Source organism: Siniperca chuatsi, linkage group LG8 (assembly GCF_020085105.1).
Source record: "Siniperca chuatsi isolate FFG_IHB_CAS linkage group LG8, ASM2008510v1, whole genome shotgun sequence".
Lineage (NCBI taxonomy): Eukaryota > Metazoa > Chordata > Actinopteri > Centrarchiformes > Sinipercidae > Siniperca > Siniperca chuatsi.
In genome coordinates, this window is record NC_058049.1 from 10,820,122 (window position 1) to 10,842,599 (window position 22,478).

The 22,478-nt window shown below is 40.1% G+C and overlaps 1 protein-coding gene across 1 annotated transcript in view; it reads left to right on the forward strand.

Annotated features, from left to right (window-relative positions):
• Positions 1 to 22,478, forward strand: part of diaph2 (diaphanous-related formin 2) — a 372,579-nt gene that overhangs the window by 301,104 nt on the left and 48,997 nt on the right. The window contains exons 26-27 of the mRNA XM_044206253.1: positions 2,707 to 2,871; positions 12,489 to 12,624. Of these exons, the coding sequence (XP_044062188.1) occupies positions 2,707 to 2,871; positions 12,489 to 12,624 (301 nt within the window). The remainder of the gene's footprint in view (positions 1 to 2,706; positions 2,872 to 12,488; positions 12,625 to 22,478) is intronic.

Here is a 22,478-nt window from a genome sequence, read left to right on the forward strand (position 1 = left end):
TGTGAAGCACTGAGGTTCAGTCTCACTAACAAATGACACTGCACCATATGGTGTTGTTCATGTTAGATTGGTCCCTAGAAAGGGATTTTTATTTACAAGGATAATTTTAAGACTTTACCAAATACTGTAAATACAACTCCAATACAGTACAACTCTGTCAGGAGTTTGGATGTTGAAAAGATATCTTTCTTTGGCAAAGTTTTACTTTTATATCTATCTGTCAGGCCCCTGAGTTTTCACACACAAGTGGAGTGAGGGGGAGGTGGACAAAAGAAGAGATAAAGGCAGTCTGACAGAAGCAAAGGGGGATAAATCAGGTCCAGGCAGACAAGGAGATAGAGACAGGGAAGAGGAAAGATGAGGAGAAAGATGAGTCCATCCATCGGGCACGTGTGTGGGCTTGCTGCTAACCTGGACTGTAAACACTAGCTTGCAGGGAGGTAATCCAAGCAGCCTACCCTGTCAGTGCTTTTATTCCCTCTGAGCTACACAAAGGCCTTTCCACACATACACGCTTACATGTGAGCATATGTACTGTAAGAGCACAAATACATCACACAAATACAAGCATGTAAATGTTCTATTTATATCCACACGGAAAAGAATTTGGAGTTAATAACTTGCCTAGGGACATAGAACAATCCCTGGACCTCAACATGGATGTCTACCAAGATGACAGAACAAACAAACAAACAATAAATAAATGGCATTGTAGAAAAACAGTGGCTTTCATATAATAGTGACAGATTGCTCACATAGAACAATATCTTGAGAACTGTTAAGCCCTGACAATCACAGGCCACATGCTGTACCACCAGCCTATGTATGTTGCCAAGGCGACTGCATATGAGCATTAATTGCCTATAACTATACCCATGATACAGAGAACAAGAAGTGGCTGCCTTAGTGAGTAAGCATAACATGTAGAAGCAAAGTACAATCTGAATCATGCTTCTCTTCATTGCTTGACAAAAACTGTGTCAATGTATTTATTATCAGTTAAACTGGAGAATACATCAGAATCAGTTGCACAGATCACACACATTTGATTTGACAAAGGAATCTGTTCATTCTCACTTGATTATTTTTATACCTTTAACCAACTGTTCAAGCATTCTGTCATGTCTGGCCATGCAACGCCCTTTGCTCAACAGCCATTTTGAATTAGACAAATGGAACCACTGACCAGTTCATGCACTTTATTTACTGAAATTGTTAATTGTATTTACACAGAACTCAAGTATATCAGATTAAACAGTACCTTTTCTGTAAAGTGAAAAGGTGCCTAAGCGCAAAAGTGTCCAAAACCCAAGAGATATTGACACAAAAACCATATTGTTAAACTCATAAAGGAAAACTATGGTTTAGTACAATTTGGGTTTTATTTTCTTGCTTATCAGTTCTATCAGTTATGATTACATTGTACTCACCAAAGTAATTGGAAAATCTGGAAACATAGCAGCATTCCTAAAAAACATAGGTCCAACTGGGCAAGAAACATGAGCAGCCAGGTGATCAGACAGCTTGCAAACGAACCCATACGTTAGTCAAACTTCTTTGTAAGAGAAAACAAGAGTGAATGGCACGTAGTTATAGACACTCACAGTTTTCCTGTGCAGTAAGGAATTATTAGCGACATTACTGGTGTGCTCCCTTTTGTTTTACCTAAAATAAAGTGGTAGCTAATCTGGCAAAACCTCCGGCATGTTTTTCACCTCTCTGATCATCTGACAGATCTCAGCAATTACTTGTAAGAACAATGTTATTATAACCAATAACTGATGGCCAGAGCTATAAAAATAAAACTAAATTTGTAACAATTTAATTCCACATCATAGTGATAATCTTTGAGCTATTGCAGATATTATAGCTATAATAACTATAGCCCCTTAAGAAGGAAGATGAAAATGATTGAAGACACTGCAGGTGTTGGACACCATTGCTGATGCATTGAAACAAGTGCTGGTGGAGTTTATACTGTGGGTATTTTTTTTTTTTCCCAATTCTTGTCTGTGTTTGCTGCCATGTAAATGCATGTGTATACAAGTTGATATGTATGTGTGTGTGTGTGTGTGTGTGTGTGTGTGTGTGTGTGTGTGTGTGTGTTGTGTGAAGTTGTGTCGTCCTCATCCCACCCAGGGTGTGTGAGTCCAAGTGTCCAAGCACAGTCTACATGAGGTCAGTGGCTGCTGTGATAATGCTTAACTGATGCCGGCTGTCAATAGCCATTCACCAGGAGAAAAGTGCTTCGCCTGTTCAGTGAATTACACAGTGCGACGTGAGCTGTGAGGTTCAAAACAACCTGACCCCACTGTTGTTGGGAGAAACAATAGAACAATGACTGCAATCAGCTTTTCCAGCAACCATCTGTGTCATGCTGCTGACTACAAAACACCTTTCCATTACTCCAGGGCTGCAGCTATTAGCTCACCATGCCATTGACTCCAAAGTGAGATGGAGAGGTTATTGTAATGGAACATTAGATTGTTTCTGACCCTTCTTTATCCAGAGTTTTGTTTTGCTGACCTTGACATAGGTGGGCTTTTTGAATGCTATAAAGTGATCATTTCTCACAATGGCTTCTTTTTTCGCAAATGAACATATTTGGGAAGTGTCATTATATTGCTGATTACGTAGATTTTAAATATGTTTTGTCTGTATTTGAGTCATGTTTTTTTCCTTTTCCCTTGACTCTGTCCTTCTCACGGCTTCTGCAAGCATGCCAGGGAGCAGTATGAAAAACTGTCCACAATGCACAAGAACATGCTAAAGCTCTACGAGAGCATAGGCAGCTATTTTGCCTTTGACCCCCACTCAGTCAGTGTGGAGGATTTCTTCGGAGAACTGGCCAACTTCCGTATCCTCTTCATGGTGAGTATATAGCTTATGTTTTGTGTACATGTACATGAAAAGTCTCATGTTTACTGCTCCTTCAAAGTATACACACAGACTAACAGAAGCCCATGCACTTTCTTTTGCACACACTTTGCTTACACACATTGGGTGTCATTGAAATGAGAACAGAATTTCTGTTGAACATGCACATGTTTTCCTGAACCTTTCAGTAGGTCCTGACTGATGGTGAAAAAGTGCGAACATTACAGTGTTACACCTCTATGGATGAAACTCATGCACATGGGAATGTATTCTCCACGGAGGGGGGCTGCCCTGGATCACAGCCAAGTGCACCCTGCCCAGTGCGTCGGGAGCGTACCAAACGCGCTTTTGGTAATTTTCGAGGCCAGGCTCCCTTGGCCTACCTGTGGCACACTTGGGCACAGGATGGGATCAGAAAGAATACATTATCATACATTATAGGTACATGCGTTAAAGGCAGTTACAATCATGGCCAATCACATTCACTACTTTCATCCCCTTTAAACACAGGGCTCTCCCCGTCATGATGCACTGACAGTTTGAGAATCCTGTAGAGAGGAAACTTATTGTTGTCTGTGACGCACAGAGTTTCAATGAATACAGCAGCTCAAAAATACTTGCAAGAGCACACGGTGACTCTTTTTAGTTGAATTCACTTTTGTGGACATGTTGAAGATCCGATGGTCATCGATTTTTCTGTGCGTAATAGTGCGCAATTTTATTTGTCATCACAATGATCCATACAATAACCATCTGCATTTTAATACCACCGTATTGCCACAAATAAAATGAAAGTAGAAGTTAATATATGGTCTAGGTTTTTGCTATTTTTTTTCTCTGAAAAGATTTGACTGTTTTACTTAAAATAATTGCTCGCAATATGTGAACGAAATTGTTGCCTCTTTAATCTTCATATTGCCACAAAAATGCCACAAATAAATTGGGATTTTAAAAATAACAGTCTCTTGTTTCTGGGATTACCGCTATAAAATTGAACCAGAGCAATCTATCATATCGTGAGCTCCTGCTCATCACAGCCACAGGTCTACCTCTATTATAATTAAAAATGTGAAGCTCCAGGTGACACTTTGGCCAGATGACGTGCACAGGCATTACCCCGGTTACCTGGTGTTTTGGGTGGAGATGCCGGGTGAAGCCTGGCATGAACGAACGGTACTGAGGGAGTTATTAGCGGAAAGAGAAGTTTTAAGTGATCTACAATTTTTGGTGGGACTGTGTGGAACGCCATTAACACGGCAGTTAATTTGTAGTAGAAACTATGCAGAATAATTAATCAAAGTGTGATGTGCACATAAGTACAGAGGTTTCTTTAGTTATTTTCCAACAGTCTGATGCTGGTTGCACAACATTTAACCAGCGGATCCTGGCTTCCCCCAGCCCACATGTCGAAGTGTCCTTGAACAAGACACTGAATCCCAAATTGCCCCCCCTAAGGCTGTGCCTTCTGCACCCCAAATTGCTCCCTGTGAGTGTGTGTGAATAAGTTAGTTTCTTTGTACTGTTGAGCAGTATGTGAATGGGGTGAATGACATGTAGCTTTGAGTGGTCGGAAAACTAGAAAGGTGCCAAGTACAGTCCATATACAGTTTTTTTCTGTGTGATCACGTCAGCTGGTTGAAAAACATAGAACAAAAGTAGAAAGACGAACAAAACACGAATAAAGGGCTTTATGTGATTTCAGGGAAGTTTATAATGGGTATGTTTTCACCAAATAAAGTGACCCAATAAAATACAAGTACGCTGAGCTGTTTTGAGCAGGTGGGCAGCAGACCACGCGAGACACGCTCATTTTTGGATCCAAGATGGCAGTGCACTGCTAGATTGGCATCGCCACACTCTGTACCACGCCTCTCCTCCCACTGTGGCGCACAGCGAGTCACCAAGATACCAAACTGGCACAGGGGAGGAAATCGCCTCAGGGCTGCAGCCCTTACATCCCCTACTATTCCCCCCCATGTTTTCAAGCCGAGATAACTCCAATGACGTCATACAGATCTCCTCTAGATCGACAGAAGACTTTATACAACTGTAAACTGGAAGTGAGCAACAAGGGTAGAAACATTTCGCTCCCAGTCATCTGATAGTCCATCAAGATGTGTGCTTTTGAGCCAGTCAGCTGCTAGTTTCAGTTCTGGGGGTAATTTAACTTTACTCAGCTAAAAATGCTAGAAAGTTTTTGGTTTGGGAGATTGCACCATGTTTTCTGGCCACCTATTTTAGTCTTTATATTCCCTTGGTTGGCCCTGACATGCTTTTCAGTATTTCTTTTAAGTTCTTGCACTGTTCTCTGCACTCACCTGCTGTGTGGTTTCCTTCCATATGTCATCTTTTAGTAGGACATAATGCCACTGCATCTGCCAAAGATTTTTCTGACATAACCTCTTTTTTGTCACTTAGGTTTTTCTATTTCACTTTCTTCAATGCTATCTGGAAGGTTATGAATATAGGTCTCTTCTTGAAAACACTTTACTTTAAGCCCCCCTATTTATCATTTATAATCAGTATATAAACATGTAATAAATGGTTTATACAAATTTGAATGTGGACACGCACAGGGGAGGCTGCTGTATAAACAGATAATGGATGACAATATATTAAAACACAGTTGTAATAATATAAAATATGTTAGTTAAATAACTTATGTTATAAGTTATAATTGTTAACAAATACTGTGCATTAAGATACCTAAACATGTCCTTATATCTTATTATATATACATATTATAGTCTGTTATAAACTATTTATTAAATGTTTATGTACTGCTTATATATGCTAAATAGGGGGACTTAAAGTAAAGTCTTACAATCTTCTTTCGGTGTTTCAGCTGAGGTTTCTTTGGCACCTTTATTCAAGATTATTTTGGTCCAATCAACATGCTGGATGTAATGTGTTTTAAATCTGACTATAAATTATATCATATGCAAATGTGTAAACATTCAAAAAATTACCTAACCTCATCAACAGACTGTGAAGAAGTAACAGTTCTGATGTCATGTCAAAGACGTCTACATATTGTGTTGCAGAGATATCTACTAAAATTAGCATGCTAACCCGCTAGCCCCGGGCTCGTTCCAGCCCGTCCTGTGTAGTAATACCACTTGTGCCTCGAGGGGCGATAACTAGTCCGATAGAATAGCTCAGGTAGTTCCAGCTCGGAGATCTGTGCCAGCGGCGAGTTCGCAACATTTAACAAGCTGTCTTAGCTTTTTTAGTCTAATACATAAACAAAATAAACTCACAAAATATCAAAGGAAATATTCTTACACCTATGTTCCTTATCAAACTGAAAAATACAATCGTACACCTCCTGAATTCACGTTTCTCTCTTTCAAGCTTAATTCAAACTCAGACAGAAACAAAATAAAACTCACAAAAAAAAAATCTTGGTTAGTGTTTAAACTGTTCCAACAATCACCAGCTCTGGTTTGGTCGAAATAAATCCTTAATTCACTGCGTTAGATGTGAAAACTATTCTGGCTCTACATGCTGTCGCTTCTGTCGCCGTACCTTCTGCTCACTGCTCTCCTTCTTGACGCCTCTCCTGGCCCCGCCTGAAGCTGCCGTGTCTCCGTCAGCCCGGGAGTCAGAGTCCTGGTCGGAGCCGCTGTAAATCACCTTGGTACTGTATTGCCTGTCATCAAACTGGCCTCTGTCTGTCTCGGAGGCTGTGTTTGGTTCCGGTCTGACCGTGTTCACTGGGAGGCTGCTGATTCCATTTTCGTTGCCTGCTCACCCAGCTCCTACAAGTACTGATTAAGGAACATCTAGTACTGCCTTGGGAGCTGTAAGAAAAAGACAAAGTTATAAAACAGATTAGAATATATTATTTGAAAGTAGAAATGCTGAGAAGAGAAGAAGGTATAATGTCAGTGTCTTACTGATAAAAGAGGCTTGGGCAAGCTTCTTAACCTGTAAAACAAAGTTTCTGCTTGTGTGTGTGTGTGTGTGTGTGTGTGTTATAACTACAGGGCATTGCAGATCTTGCTTGATTTTGTTAGGGGTAAATGAATCTAGAGAGGAGGTTAAGATTTCCAAGTCCTAAAGTAGATGAAATTGCATTTCACTTTACACCTGAGAGTTTAAAATTATTTTGTGTATGGCTGGGAAAAGGTTTCTGTGAAATGTGTAATATTTCCTTCTACTAAAATTAGAATTATAAGACACAAAAATAGAAGTATTCTTAAGAATTTATTACATAAAATTGACTACACACAATTTACAGTGTTGGTTATTTAACACATTTATATTTTTGTCTAAATGCAACAATAAAAGTAGAAAGAGCAAACACAAGTGAGAAAAGTTTACAACTGAGGTAAAATTGGAATGTGAATTTACTGGATAAAAGTAAAACTAAAAATTCTTTCTGGTTGCCAGTGTTATATGAAATGTGGTTACTGAGAGCAGTGAATAGAGCACATGGGGAAAAGCAAATTAGTTGTTGAAGAGATAATATTAATTGCAAGGTAAACACCACATCATCTCAGAACAAACCAAGAGTTCCTTTTTGAGTAGACAAGTCTGTTAAACATGTATTCAAGTGTCTTTGCTTTCCCACTTTCTATAGTCTATCCATCCCTCCTGGCACTGCCCCAAAACTTCCCGGTGTCAAGATGATGACATGGTGTCCAGAAGGCATGCTCTCAGTCTTCACAATCCATTAACGTTAACGACAAGGTCCCCTTGTCTGAATCCTTCTCCTCTCTTTACTCTGATCCCCATCTGAAACCAACTTTTCATTCCCACTGATCAAAGTGCACCAGCACACAACACAACGCTCCCTCAAGGATTCCAGAGTTGCGTATCTCTAAAAGAGGCATCCACCCAAGAAAATAAATTATTCTCTCAAGCAAATAGCTGCATATGAATATTTTATTACTGATTTAGCTATGGATAAGGGGTGGGAAGTGAGTGGGATAAAGTGTTGTGGTTGAAATGGGGGGTGGTAGTGGGGGGCTGGTTATAAGTTAATGTATTCATATAAAAACAATCCTTTAATCACCATATTCTTCAGATATTATTTATAGTTTTTGGCTCTTTAGCTCTGCTGACAGAAAGGCTAATCCCATCTGCTTGCAGAGCACAAGGATTCAGTGGTTGTTTCTACTTGAATGTTGTTGTTTTTTTTATTTTTTACCATGTGAAAACAACTCAGCTAGCTCCTTTGCAGCATCCTCCTCAGCTTTTCTTGTCAGTGAAGGAATTTTGGAGAGATGTCTGCTAGTTTTTTATCTTTGACAAAGTCGACCTACATTAACCATTACTGATTTGTTCCAAATGGCAAATCTAATAAACACTATGACTTCTTGGCAGCTAATAATTTAAAAAAGAGCCCTGAATTTAACTGCTTGATATGCCTGGCATGCCTCCCTTTATTTCAATATTGAGACATTGAGTTGTTTGACTCAGACAAAACATCTTCGCTAACTTCTATGTTGCATTGCCCTGTGTAATGCATTCACAGCACAAAGCATCTGCAGTATTAAAGAATTCCAATGCAATACAGTCATCCTAAATTGCTTTTACTAAAAAGCAAGGGCTTAATGCACCCGACCGACATGAGGCATTTGAGTAAACGCATTGACAGACAGTCCTCACAGAACTGAATGTAACTGATAAGAGAATCCATTAACTCTATTTTCCTTCTGTTTCATTCTCTTTCTCTCCCTCACTCCTGTCCTATTCTCCTTTTTTCTGTGGCCAATGAAATATTATTTGATTTCAGCACATGGAGTCAGTATTCGAAGAGTCCAACAATTTGTTAATTTAATGCTGCTGCCATATTCTGAAATAGAGTATGAGTGAAATGCAATCGCAGGGTCTGTATGTGTAATCCTGACCAGGAGCATGGGGGATGAGGATTTTTCCATTAATGAGTTATCAAAGCGCAGCAGATGGGCTGGGATGAGCTAACAGTCTTCCTTGTTAATTGAGTGACTTTCTAATAAGACCAAAAGACCTAGACGGGGTTCGCAAAGTAGCAAGATAGAGCATCTATGAGATTAAAATGATGATTTGTGAGTGCGCCTGTGTGTGTGTGTGTGTGTGTGTGTGTGTGTGTGTGTGTGTGTGTGTGTGCATCCGTCCACTTTTGAGCCCATTTGATATTTCTAAGCTTGCTAATTCCTTCACAATATGACAGATTATCATGATCATGCTGATAATGCTGAAGATGATGCTCTGACAGTGCCACTCTCCCCACCTTCTTGCTGAATCACTGTCATGTTTCCTCAGTATTTTTACTTTATTTATTTTACACTAGCGTGGCAGTCATAACAATCATTGCACCAGATTTTGGAGGTCGCCTATCAATATGGGAATACATCTATACCACAGAGCAGAAGTCTCACAATCTGTAACCTATAACTTCTTGAAGCCATTTCCCCCCGCATCCTGGCACACAGTGTAACAGATGGCTAATAAACACATTTGCTGCTTAAAGCCCAGGCACTGTAGTGTTTGTAAAATTCAAATGAGATATAGCAGTGACACTCTCTGTGTGAGATCGCTGGTGCAACTGAGCACTTGGAAATACTCATTGCTCCTTCATTGGACTGGCAAACTTGTATGCATGGGAGGGGAGTCATGCTGTGGGAGATGTATTGTGTTGTGCAGGGTCAAGGAAGAACAGCAAACACACTTCATGAATTATTTAAAGAACAGACGTGGAAAGGGAAAATGCTGTCTGGTGGATTGGACTTGTGGGTTGCACAGCATTCAGTTTTCCAGCCAGATATAGATAAAGGAGTACTTATAATCTCCATTTTAGACACACCGGAGGCCATGAATGTGACATACTCACTTCATGTCATGTCCGTGAGCCTGAAAGCAAGAATGTCCTGCGTCAATAGTGTTGCTGACAGCCATACCTGGCATTAAGGTGCTATTATGCAAAACCACACATTTTGTTTTGTCTTTTTGAGTTTATTTTAACTCTAAATTTACATACCCCCCAGAGCAATATGTACACAGTACCTGCACCGGATTTTCCTACTTTACGCCAGAGGGGATCAGGGCACAGAGCCAGTCATAAACATGGCCTCAGGACTGCAGGGTTTCAGTGTGGTATTTAATGGTTATTAGGTAGAATCAAGGCCACAAAGGACACTGTCCATCATGGGAGATAATCATAGGGGAAAAGTCTTTTGACCTTTTGGGTTAGTTTGAAGTGCTGCACTACACTTCTGACTTTATTCTTTTTATTGTATCTTTTCTTTAATTCCTCATACTGTATTTTATTGTTCTCCTTTTTCTAAACCTTTTAATTGGATTATTTGGTTTGCAAAGAAAGCCCTCCTGTTGTGCCTTACTGCATTACACTAAATGGTAGCCATTAGTAAAAATAAAGTGGGTCTCAATCTTTTTCCTTCTTCTTTCCAACATTTTCTTATACTTTAAGCAAAAATATCAGTAACTAAGGAACATCAAGAATATGAATCGCTGTTATCACCAGACTGAAGTTATGTTCTTAGGACACTTGAGCAAGTTCCATGCCATTAATAAACACTACTCCTGCTGGAGTAAATGTGTATTATACATTGTTTACCTCAATTAGAAGATCAAAGTTATTGTAGATTGTTTTCATTTGAATTAATAATTATGCTCTCATAGGGCAGCACTGTAACTATAGTTCACCAAGGGACAGTTGACTTTGTGCACTCGAGAGATGCATGGATTTTAAAAAAAATATTTTTCAACATTGTTTGAATTCATACAGAACATTTGAGCAGATTCGAGAGCAACCAGATCTTTTGTCTTATGTTCCAATGAGGTTTAAATCTGGTTCTCTGCACTGAAGATTATTTTTGAAAACACATCTCATGAGGATTGTTTATCTCTTGTATGTCCTCCTATAATATACAGAGTTGGCAAGAAAATGAGACCTGATACAATCAGTTGTTGCCAATGGCAAAATAGGGTCCGTCAAAGAGAATGGTAAAGGGAAAAATAAGAGCTCAGTGAAAACATATTTGTTGCTATGGTAATTAGTGGTGCTGTGTGATTAGAGCAACGTAATTATGTTGCATAATCATGTTTACAGTCAGAATTAGTTGTTTGTTTAAAATAAGTTTTGCCGGCAGGATTTTATCTGTAATCTGCATAATTTATTTTCCAACTTATGCTGTAGATATTGAGCAATGCAGTGATATTACTTTGAAAATGAATTGAGTCCTGTCAGTAGATGAGGACAGAAATCTATTTGATTCGTGCTGCCAGTGCTGCCCATCACTTAAACAAAATGCACAAGTTAACTGTTTCATCACTGAATATACAGCACAGCTCTCATCCACTCTTAATTCAAAACAGCAGCAAAGTGCCCAGTGTAGCTGTATCGTTTACGCAACATTGATGTGGTGATAAAATATAGGTTGATTTTTGAATGTTCACCGACAGCTGATGAAGCAAAACATATTTTACGTTTTCATAATGCACATAATACAAAACACACACTCACTCTCTTTTCCTTTATTATTTTGCTTTCTCTCTCTATCATGCTTCTTTCTATCACCCTAACTTAACTTCTCTATTTCTCCCCCCCCCCATTGACCTTGTCATCCAACCAGGAGACAGTGACAATGAGGGCTTGTGTCCTTGGACATGGAGCAAAGCTCTACTATTGACTGGCATGATGAGCTGCTCTTTCCTCGTTCCTTCCCCACAATCCCTGTAATCCCTCTGTTTTAGCTGCCAACACAACACACACATCAGGACCACAGGGGCATTAGATGGAGGGCCTACTGTCGCCACTTATTATATCAGTGCACAGACAGGGCCATGCCTTCACTTACTGACACACGCACACATATGCATACGTAAGGGGGAATGCCACAGATGAGCAGAAGCACAAAGATGCCCATGGACTCCAGCCCAGGCACACAGGCTCATATGCATGTATACACATACAGTGTGACCTCTCACACACTAACACATATGATGGGTCCTGTCAAGGGCTGCGCCATAGACCTGAGATGAGAGAACATTTTGTTGTCTCCAAAGGTCACACAGTTGCATCTTACTCTTTGTTGGCACAAGAACAATCTGACACATTTGTAAAGGCTGAATCCGTACCGTTGATTATCTCTCTTTCTCTGACTCCTTCGTGACATTTCAGCCGGTCACGAAGGAGGAGGAGGATGATATCTCTTTCTCCCTCCTCAGAGACTGACACACTGCTGCTACACTTTTCTTTTCTCATGCAATGGCTCCCCCATATTGTCAAAGGAAATATACTAGCATGGTACATATGTGCAATGATCATCTAGCCTTTTTATATATGTATAAAGTGACATATTGATGTATTATTGATAACAAATCAGCTCTCTGTTATTGAAAATATGCAAAGCAGTACAGAAGCCTTACAGACAAATATGCTTGTATTAAAATGCCCATACACAAGGCATAATATATTGTTTATTCCAGCAGCTTATCTCTAACTATCAAACCCTTCTCTGAATAAGAATTTGCTGATGGCATGCTGCTGCTTCTGAACACTATACAGTAGTGAAGACACTAAAAGAGTGGTGGTGGCAGCAGCCAGATTCTGATTTTATCTGTGTGTGTGTGTGTGTGTGTGTGTGTGCCTGCCTCATCAGGAAGCAGTGAAGGAGAACCACAAGAAGAGGGAGATGGAGGAGAAGATCAAGAGAGCCAAGCTGGCGAAGGAGAAAGCAGAGCGCGAGAAGCAGGAGCGCCAGCAGAAGAAGAAGCAGCTGATTGACATGAACAAAGGTATGCCACTTCTCCCCGCGCCACCACAGAGGCAGAGACGGGGAGGCAAGTGGGGAGTTAGGAGGAGGAGAACAGGAGGATGGAAAGGGGGTTTCATGGAATTGTGCTTCACACAGATTTGAACTCTGAAGGAAGAGTGGGGGGGAGTCATTTTTTTCAGCTGTGAAGGAATCGTATACTTACTCCCATAGCTGATACAATGCTCCCAAACAACAGACAGATTATGCTACTTTTAGCTTGTTTTTTTCCACGGTACATTTGTTCACATAGATAGAAACATTCTCTCCTGTAGTAATATGCACAAATATTTCTAAACATTTAACACATGTAAAGTAATAGATATCAATGATATAATTTTATAGTAGTACCATTTATTGGAATGTAGTCATTAATAAAGACAAAGACTATGTTTGATCCCCTGTAGAACTGGCAGTGGCATGCAAGATGTAGGTCACATGTAAAGACAGGAAGCTGAGGTTGACTTATAAAAGATAGTGAAAGTTGCTTTGTAGATTACACCTCCAACACGATCAAGCTGTTCATTCATTTATCCCTGGTCATGTGCAAGCAGTACGACAGAAAATGATTATTCCTCCAATCTGAGGCTGTTTGCGGGCAGCGTGCTATTTATTGTTGTGAATCATTGGAATTACTCTATTGTCCTCCAGCAATGCCAGTAAACCGTGTATTGATTATTGTAAGTTGCAGTTGTTCAGACATGAAAAATTAGAGCGACAGAGCTGGATGCATGTGTCTAGTTATGCCAATGACATTGTGAAGGAATTTCAAGCCTGAAGGGGCTTTGCAAGCAGTCAGTGTGGTCTTTTGTCCATTTATTTGACAAACAGACTGGGATTTCCACAATTCACCAGCTTCTAAATGTCAGCGCCAGCCAAGGACCTCTCTGTAGCTCAGCCACATTGGGAAATGTGACAAGACAGTCTTCAGTATGCCACAAACTCTCCAAGATAATTGATGCATGCTACAGAATTTTTCCCCCCTTTTTTCACTGAGCAGTGACCTCTTTGAAAGCTTCACTTTTAATAATCCAACATGGCTGAGCTGAAGGAGGCTGTCTACCCCTCTCTCTTTCTGGCTAACCAGATGGAGAAGGCTAAAGTAGTAGGTATGATATTAAATATTTCTTCCGGAGCAGATTTTGATCTCGGTTTCTGAATGCCATAATATGACTTGTATGAATAAAACATCGCAACGTTGCCTGCAGCTTTGGAGATAGTGGGTATTGTCCTCCACACCAACACCTAGCTCGTTGAACTGTCGCGATCACAATGACCTTGGCAGTTATGAAACACACACTTTTAAATTCAAGATGTGCTGAACCCAGGCTGCTTGTCCCCCTGTCAAGGTTCTTACCTGCATTGACTACGCATTTTCATTAAACCTTGAATAGTTCCTTTTTATGTACTAACTTGTCTCTTTGTGAAATGTAATCAGAGAAAGGACCATCAAATGCTGAGCACTTTAAATGGATCCTGTAAATGGAAATGAATTTGAGGCAGAAGCAGGTTGGAGGTTACAGCAGGTTGGACGTTAAAGCAGCTTGGTGTTCCGCTTTTGTGTTTCTCTTCAAGATGTTTGGTTAGAACACACATAGCAGGATATTCAGTGTTTTCTTGTTGCACATCTTTCTTTTATGTGCCTCTACTCCTCTCCAGTTGACAGCCTTGACTTGAGAGTCTTGGCTCTTCTCTCCCATTCTGTTGTAAAATTATATGTGTGCTTCAGATATTTTGAGTTACTTTAGTTATTTCATGCTGAGCATCATCCATGTTTTCTGTGAAGGTTGATAAGATAGTGTAATGCACAAAGAGGCCTTTTTAATTCCTCTTACCATTAATTAGTCATGCCCAAACATTTCCCACATTAATTTTGTTTTTTAAAGGTTAAAAGGCTAATTGAAGTGCTGCAATAGATCGGGTTGGTTGTTAGGTACAAGAGATAGATACAATAGATAGAATTGTTGACCTGAATATAGTAACTTTTTATGTTTACAAATCCATTAGCATGAACAGATGGAGTAAACATATGGCCATTGTATTATGAGAATTATGTACAGGTCAGTATCTTATCTGTTTTATGGATTTACTGATTTACTAATTTTATTGCTTAAAAGACTGATGGATCATATTATTGTGTTTAATGCAATGTCAAGAGGCTATTTTTGAGAAGGGATAGATTTTATGTAATTTCACAAATTGTGACCTAATCCTCTTCGCTTGCAAATGATTAACAATGAAATGCATATTTAATGAGAGTTTAATTCATTTAGCTTTTGCCAGGATGGCACCAGGGTGGGGGAGGGGGAAACAGACAAATGCTTTTAGGAAACTGATAAAAAAAAAAAATTCTTCCATTTACCAGTTGATAAAACTTGAGATTATACCCTCTGCAAGTGCATAGACATGTACACTTCTTCAACAAGCATGATTGATAGATGAGACAAGTGCAGAGCTAAACGTGTTTTCCTTGTGAAGTATTAGAAATCCTAATGTAGGAAATTGCTTATAAAATCATTACCCGGTCACCCCATTTGTTTTAATTTGCTCTAAGTGGATTTTCATATTCTCTAGAACTGACCAGATGTTCAACATTTACTAAATCGCTTTACTTCACTGGAAATAACTGTTGAACACTGTAGAATAAACTGAAACTAATGCTTCCGTCTAAAATAGAGGAAGATGGTTCATCACAGTAGGATATTTTTATTGCGCCATATGAAACAATGTCACAAGCAGCATACCGAGTGTGTCAAGAGCTGGAGCGTGGTAGAGCATCTGGACTTTGTTTCTCTAAGGCATTTGTGAGGAGTAGCAGGCCCCTCTGGCCGTCTACTCGGCTGGCATCACCAGGGTCAGTGCCCCCGTGTGGGGCAAGTGTCTGCACCCACATGTCAACTGTGTACCCCAGTCAAATCCACTAAGCTTTGAACAGAGCCGGAAAGCGCACATGCCGTTTTGAGCACAATGCGGCTTGGCATAAGGCACATAGAAATAAACAAACAACAAGTTATTTGAACAATCTATTTAGTCAAGGCATTTCTTCCAGGTACCACAGAGAAATAGTGGAAAACTTTGTGTTTAACATGTTTTCTGTCAACTTTTCTCAGACCTACTTTATACAGTATTGCTTTCAGTATGTGAATAGTTGTAGTAGCTTGTGTAACAGCCCCCTTCACCATATGAACCTCTGAAAAACATTTTTATTGCCAACCTGAGGAATATCAAGTTTAGAAGCATATTGGTTGTAGCCTATGAGTTTTACAACACCTTTTATGGGTGTACCAACTGTCTGCTACCTTACTTGACTACACACATTAAATGTAATCCAGCTGGACTTATGTAGTATTAGATGAAAGAATTTTTTAAACTATTCTGTGGTCTCAAAATAGAATTATTTGATTGGAATACAAACTTTTTGTAAAATCAATTATTAAAATGGTCCTAGACAGTATTATTAAAACCCTAAAAACACATGTAGAGGCTCCACAGATGCTGTTTTTACGATTAAGTTTTAGCTGCAAAGTGATAATTTTTTACTGTATGAATTAGAGCCCACTCAGCCACTTCAGTCCATTCTTGCAACAGCCTGTATACAGCAGCAGAATATAGACCCATACATTGAGTTGCTCTGTGGGAATATTATAGTGGAAAAATAGGTTTTGTCAAGGTGTTTGTGTTAATATAACTATTGAACACACATTATCATCTTAAATGTATTTATCTTTGTTCACACAACAGCTGGAAGTTGTGTATACCTCATACTATATCACTATGTTTAAAAATTACTGAGCCCATTAGTGGAAAACATAGTAAACAAAATGTCCAGTAATTCAAGAACCTACTTGCAGCTTGTGTTTTATTGTTCATTAATTGTTCAAATTTCCATGATATCTTTTTCATTTCAATGATTGTGTGTTTTCCTTTCCCCTCCAAAGGCTTTTTTTTGTGCTGGTGATAGTCGTCTAGGCACTTTTCCTGTTAAGCCTGCTAGAATGAGGTCTCCATGTCTCTATGATTCTCTGCAGAGAGCAGTCGGCATGTTGACAATGATGGGCCTGCAGCTTCTATTTATGCACCTTCCTTGTCAACCTTTCACACTTTGAGGATGAACTAGTGTATGTTTACGTAAAATAAAAGCAGGCTTTTTTCAAAAAAATCCACACAAATTAAGATTCAGCTATTCCTAGAGGTTGATGCAGTTTATTAAGATCACTTGTATTGATTCTATAAAGCTAACATGTCCTCATCAGTGTGTTTTCTCTTTTTCCCGTGTTGTGTCACCTGTGAATTTTCCTGAAAGGCAAAGTTGTGAAAGTGAAAATGTCTATTAGTGTGGCATGGTAAACTAAATTGACATATTCCTGTGCAGCTGGCTGACTGCTTGTGGCTGGCGGAGCCCTGTCAGGAATGACAGTGGCAGAGATGTGGATTGATGGCTTTGTGTGACACTGACAGCTGCTGGTAGGCTAGTGCATACCTGCGTTGCAGCCATGCCAGCTAGGTGATCATAGACAAGCGCTGACAGGCGGCGGTGGGGTGGACAGGTTAGCTCTCTAAGTTTGCATAGTGTCTCCAGCACAGCCAACATGGCAAACAATATTACCAGGGGAGATAGCTTGTAGCGACATGAAGGTCAGAAACCCAAGTAGATAAAAGAAATGTTTCTGAGAGATTTTCACTATTCCTCAGCTTAGCTTGGGAAATGAAGCCAGTATTAGAGAGCTATAGAATATAAAGAACAAGGACAGACCTTTCCAGAATGTAATGATGATATATGGCACAATGCTTCTGAATTTGCTGCCTGTTTATTCCCTAAAGTATAATTTCTTTGTCATGCCACTGATGGCTTCCATGTCTGGTTATATGTAGTTTCTGATGAGTTATAAAAATGAAGAATCTTTCACTACATCTGCATATGGATGTCACAGCAGTATAATGCCAAACTCTGAGCAAATAGCTTTTTTCTTTGTCCTTGCATTTGAGCTGTGTCAATCCAGAGTGCAGGAAGTGCAAGGCATGCTCTGAAACTCCTGAATATGGATTGGTGAATTCCATCATTACCTTGAAAGATGGGAACAAGGGCACCAGGATTATCTGCTGTCATACACCCATTCTAATAAATAACAGCATATTACATTGTGCTATATCTCCATCTGAAATCAGAATCTGCCTCAAGGTGATGATGGCACACAGAATATGGCTGACTGCACCTAGCTAAGGCCTATAAGAGTATGCAGCATGAATAGAAAACATATAGAAAAAGAGAATTATTCATAAACATATTACATGCAACAATTAAATACATCTGATTGACTGCAAAATTACATTTTGTAAGTGAAGGTGATACTCATGCAATACTAATCCTCCCAGATTATAACATTTCCAATGCATTCCCATGAATAAATGTCAGCATGAGGAAAGGAGTCTGGCTTCACAGGATGCCTTTTAATATTCTATGATAAATACCATAGTTCATTAGCAATTAAAGGCAACACCAGGGAATCTCCGACATTTTTGTCTATCTGCCTTATGCATTCAATTGTCAAGCTGAATATGCATTTTTGTTTTATTTTGTGGCACCCTCTGTTGTAGAGAAAGACAAAGAACACTAATTAGATTGCACCTTAAAGCTTTTAATCACTTTTATCTTTTATCTTTAACCTAATTTAGTTAGGGTCACAATCAAGGAAGTGAGACATGCATCAGATATCTCTGTCTTTCCTGTTTTCTCTCTCCTATTGCCTCTGAGTCTGTTTGTCTCTCTTTCTGTCTCACACATACTCATCCTGCCATGTTCTTTTCTCTCTCCCATTGCTTTTGTAAATGTTCTTCTTCTCCTTAGTGAAATCAGCTCAGGCACAGTTGAATCTCATTAATTTGTGGGTGGTTCAAGTGTCTGATCATTTCCCCTCCCAGATCTGGACCTCACCAGTCACTTTACAGTCAATCAAACCTAATTACCCTCACTACAAAGACCATCAAATCCCATTGTCAAATCCATTTAGCTTCCCCAGACAGCACCGCCTTTCACTGATGCAAACAGCCCATGTGTGGTTTGGTTCAGATGTTATCTTGATCTGGATTCCAAAACTCTGCAACTGCTATCCAACTGTGCCAGTCGTGTAAAATTGGTAATCTACACTGCCTGGATGGATGAAACCCAGAATGTTTATAGCGTTTCAATATACTTCCACATGCCAAAGCCTCTTAGACATCCATGTTATTTGAATAACCTGATTCATTTAAGTGGCCTTGGTATGAACAGTCATGTGCTAAATGTCTGTATAATGCCTTGCCATATACAAAAGTAACCGTGATCAGAGCCTGTGATGTTGGCATGGCACTAATAGATCAGGGCCGTTCTTGTCCATACGCCAGAACAGCACAGTAAAAGGTGGTGTTAGCTTGTTAATGTGTTACTTGAGGTTTGAGGTTCACCCAAACTACAATAAAACATGGCTGTCACCTGCACCTCTTCATCTAACCAGCTCACTGTGACTGCATCCTTTGACAATATCTCCCCTGCAATATTTCAAATCAATCCGCTGACACTGAAATTGTCCTTTAAGTAGACCAGTCAAAAGCAGTCCACCACTAACCTCGAGGATTAAAGCTGCACTTAAATGTAAATATGTTTTAATGTGAATTAGCAGCAGAAAATGTTCAGATTGCATTAAAGCCCCTATGTAGGGTTTGAACATTTCTGACTTTAGCAAAACACAGTGGTAGTATTACACAAAACTGTGGTAGATTGCAATGCATGCAGAAGCACCACTCCCTTCTAAGGATCTAGCCTGAGGACACCAGAATGAAAGTGAAATCATCGACACAGATGACACCAATTTTGGGGTTATTTTTCTTTTCTCATTTTTCTACAAACAAAATGTATTGTATGCCAACAGAAGGATTAGAAAAACACCCCAAAAACAGCATATTGGGGGCTTTTTACAGTAGCAGATTTCACAACTGCTCTGATATCATGGCAAAGAGTAGATCAGAAAACATTGACACTGGAATCTGTTAGATGAGGTAAAAAAAAAGAGAAACACATGACTGAAACTAAACTCCAAACCAGAGCAACTCTTACATTACACAGGTGCTACAATACTACTGGAAGCTGAACATTATGAGCCTTATAAAAAATGGTGCTTTCTATCTAGTCACCTGCAAGACCACACATTTTGATCAGTTTACAGTAACAGCTCGGTTAAGACCAGACACCACCATCGTTTATCCCCTGCTGTGAGGTCACAGTAAAAATACATATGGCTCAGGGTCTTCCATATTGTAGCTAAATTTAGCAGTACCTAGCCTATGGAAAAGCAGCAGTAGTGGTCTACTCTGCTGTGAGGACAGGCTCCAGTGGCCCTGCTGGCACCCTGACATGTCGACCCCATGTGGCTCAGAGAAAGTGTGTCAACTTAACATCTGTCAGTGTTGGGTTGGAGCTCTCCCTTGTGTGTTGGTGGTGTTACTGGGCAAACTAGCCAAAAGCAGTGGATAGATGGTGATAGCAATATGGTAACTGGGGGCCCCCCGCAGGCAGTAGAAGTAAATTATAGCAGAGGAAGCAGAGTGTGGTGACTGCTAGGTTGCAAACCCCCCCCCCCCAAGCTCCCCTCCCTACTGTTTCTCACATGGGGCCTGGCAGCATCCATCCAGATGGAGGGTTTATTTTTGTTTTTGTTTGTTTACTTATTCATGCATCCAGCTATTCGGGGCATCGCAGGGGCTTTCGTTCCACCACAGAATGCAAATCGCCACAGCGGCTAATCCACTTTCATCTCTCCCTTGTCGACATCCAACTTCTCTCCACGTATCCCCCAGTCTCTCGCAGTCAGGACATCTCTCTTTCTTTCAGGGTACGGGATCAGGCTTGCAGTGACCGGGCCAGCCTAGCTCCAGCACTTGTTCTACTTCATGCATGTCAAACACAATACACCTCTGACCTCCCACCCACCTTTCCCATCTTCAAGACATTCAGCCCTCTTTCCACATTTTCTCTTGCTTTTCCTCCCCTGACCCTGGCGCCACACAGGGGCTTATAGTAAGAGGAAAGTATAGCTACACTGCCATTCCCCCTGGAATGGAGGGTTGTGGGAGCATCTCTAATTGAGTTAGGAAGGACATGAGTAGGTTTGCTCATCAAGTTGTTACAGTAAAACAATCCAGATTAATCAGCAGGCAAATCTTTCTTTTTTATTAGCCATGTTACCCTTCTGTTCCCCTTTTTCCTCCTCTCTTTTTTCACTGAAGTAGACTAGTAAACATGCACACACACACACATACCTACAAATTAAAGATCGAGGCTTGTCTGAAAAGTTTCTCAGGTCATTGTGTCAAAGCTTTTGTCAGGGTTGGATGGCTGGACTGCAGGGAGATGGAGAAAGAGGGGAGAGAGTGAAAAACAAAGGAAAGACATCTAACAGGTGCATGACTGCTGTCCTTCGGGCACTTGTGTTCTCTGGCAGTTATGGTCTCTTGTCTGCCCGGGTCTTAGAAGCTGCTGGGACTGCAGGGAAGGAGGGTCAAAGGGAGGGGGTGATTCCACTCAAAGCCAGACACTAAGAATGTAGACAGCAGAGCAGTAAGGGGGGGGGGGTGAGTAATGCAGGTGGTTGTGTATGTCTACGTAGCTGAGCCTGAATTCAGATGTGAAAGTAACACACAACCAGGTGCATACAAGTGAGAGTAGAGAGAGGGAGATGAGATTAAAAGAAAGTGTGGTTGTTGCCTCTCCACCTGGCCATAAAGCAGCACCCCCCTCCGCTGAGGCCTTTGTTTCACGGCTAATGGTCCAGGTTAATTGCACAGGTGACTCTCTGTGGGGGAACAGATGGGCTTAAATGTGTTCAAAAACAATCCGCAGCAAGCAAAAAAAAATTAGGGACAACTTGTTCTTCTCTTCATTCTTTTTCTTTCTCATCTTCTCTTCTGGAGTCATGGAGGGCAGCTGGGGTGAGGTTAAACTCTTACTGTGTTCCTCTCGCAGTGATTTCAATTAATCAAGCACAAGGCCTGTAAACTCTTATTAAATCTCATTACAGTGCAAATTAGACTCAGGTATTGGCTACTAGAAGGACAGTGGATAGTAGTGGATAATAAACATCTCTCCTATGTTCCTCATGTCAAACACACTAATTTGGTTAGGGAGGAGAGTCCTAAGCTTATATAAATCCAGAGCATATGTAGCAGTGATTGATTAAACTGTGTGACTATGATAAATGTCGCTTATTTTATATGCTTACGCTGTTATGTATCTTTTCAATTAACATGCCACTGCTGCTACCAGTTTCACTCGTGGCATATAGGATGTCATAATTTCCCATTATATTAGAAAACCACACATACCAGACAGAAGCTTTTTAGAATTCTAAGAATTATTTGTCTCTCTTTTCCCCCATGATTCATGAAGGCTGCATGTGAGCCATCAGAAATTGAGTTCTCAATCGATCCACTGTGTTTTTTCTCCCCAGCACAACATGCAGGAGATGACAGAGAGCAAATTGAATTTATGAACAGTCTTTGTTGACACTGCTGCATAATTATAGGAATGCCATGCCTTTGGTTTTTTTAAAAGAGAGCCCAGCATTTCATTCAAATAGATACAAGGTTTTCTGCTTGGATGATTTAGTGAAAAGCTTTGTCACGTTTTCGAGGCGACAGCTGTTCTTCTACTTTGCAAGTATATACATATTTTGAATGTTGTAGTTGACTGATTTTAATTGGCAGAAATAAACAAATGAGATGTCATGTTTTGCATAATGTAAGTGTATTTGTTTGATTCCTAATTGGTCCTTCACTGAGGATTAAGAGTTTGTATGATGCTTTGAT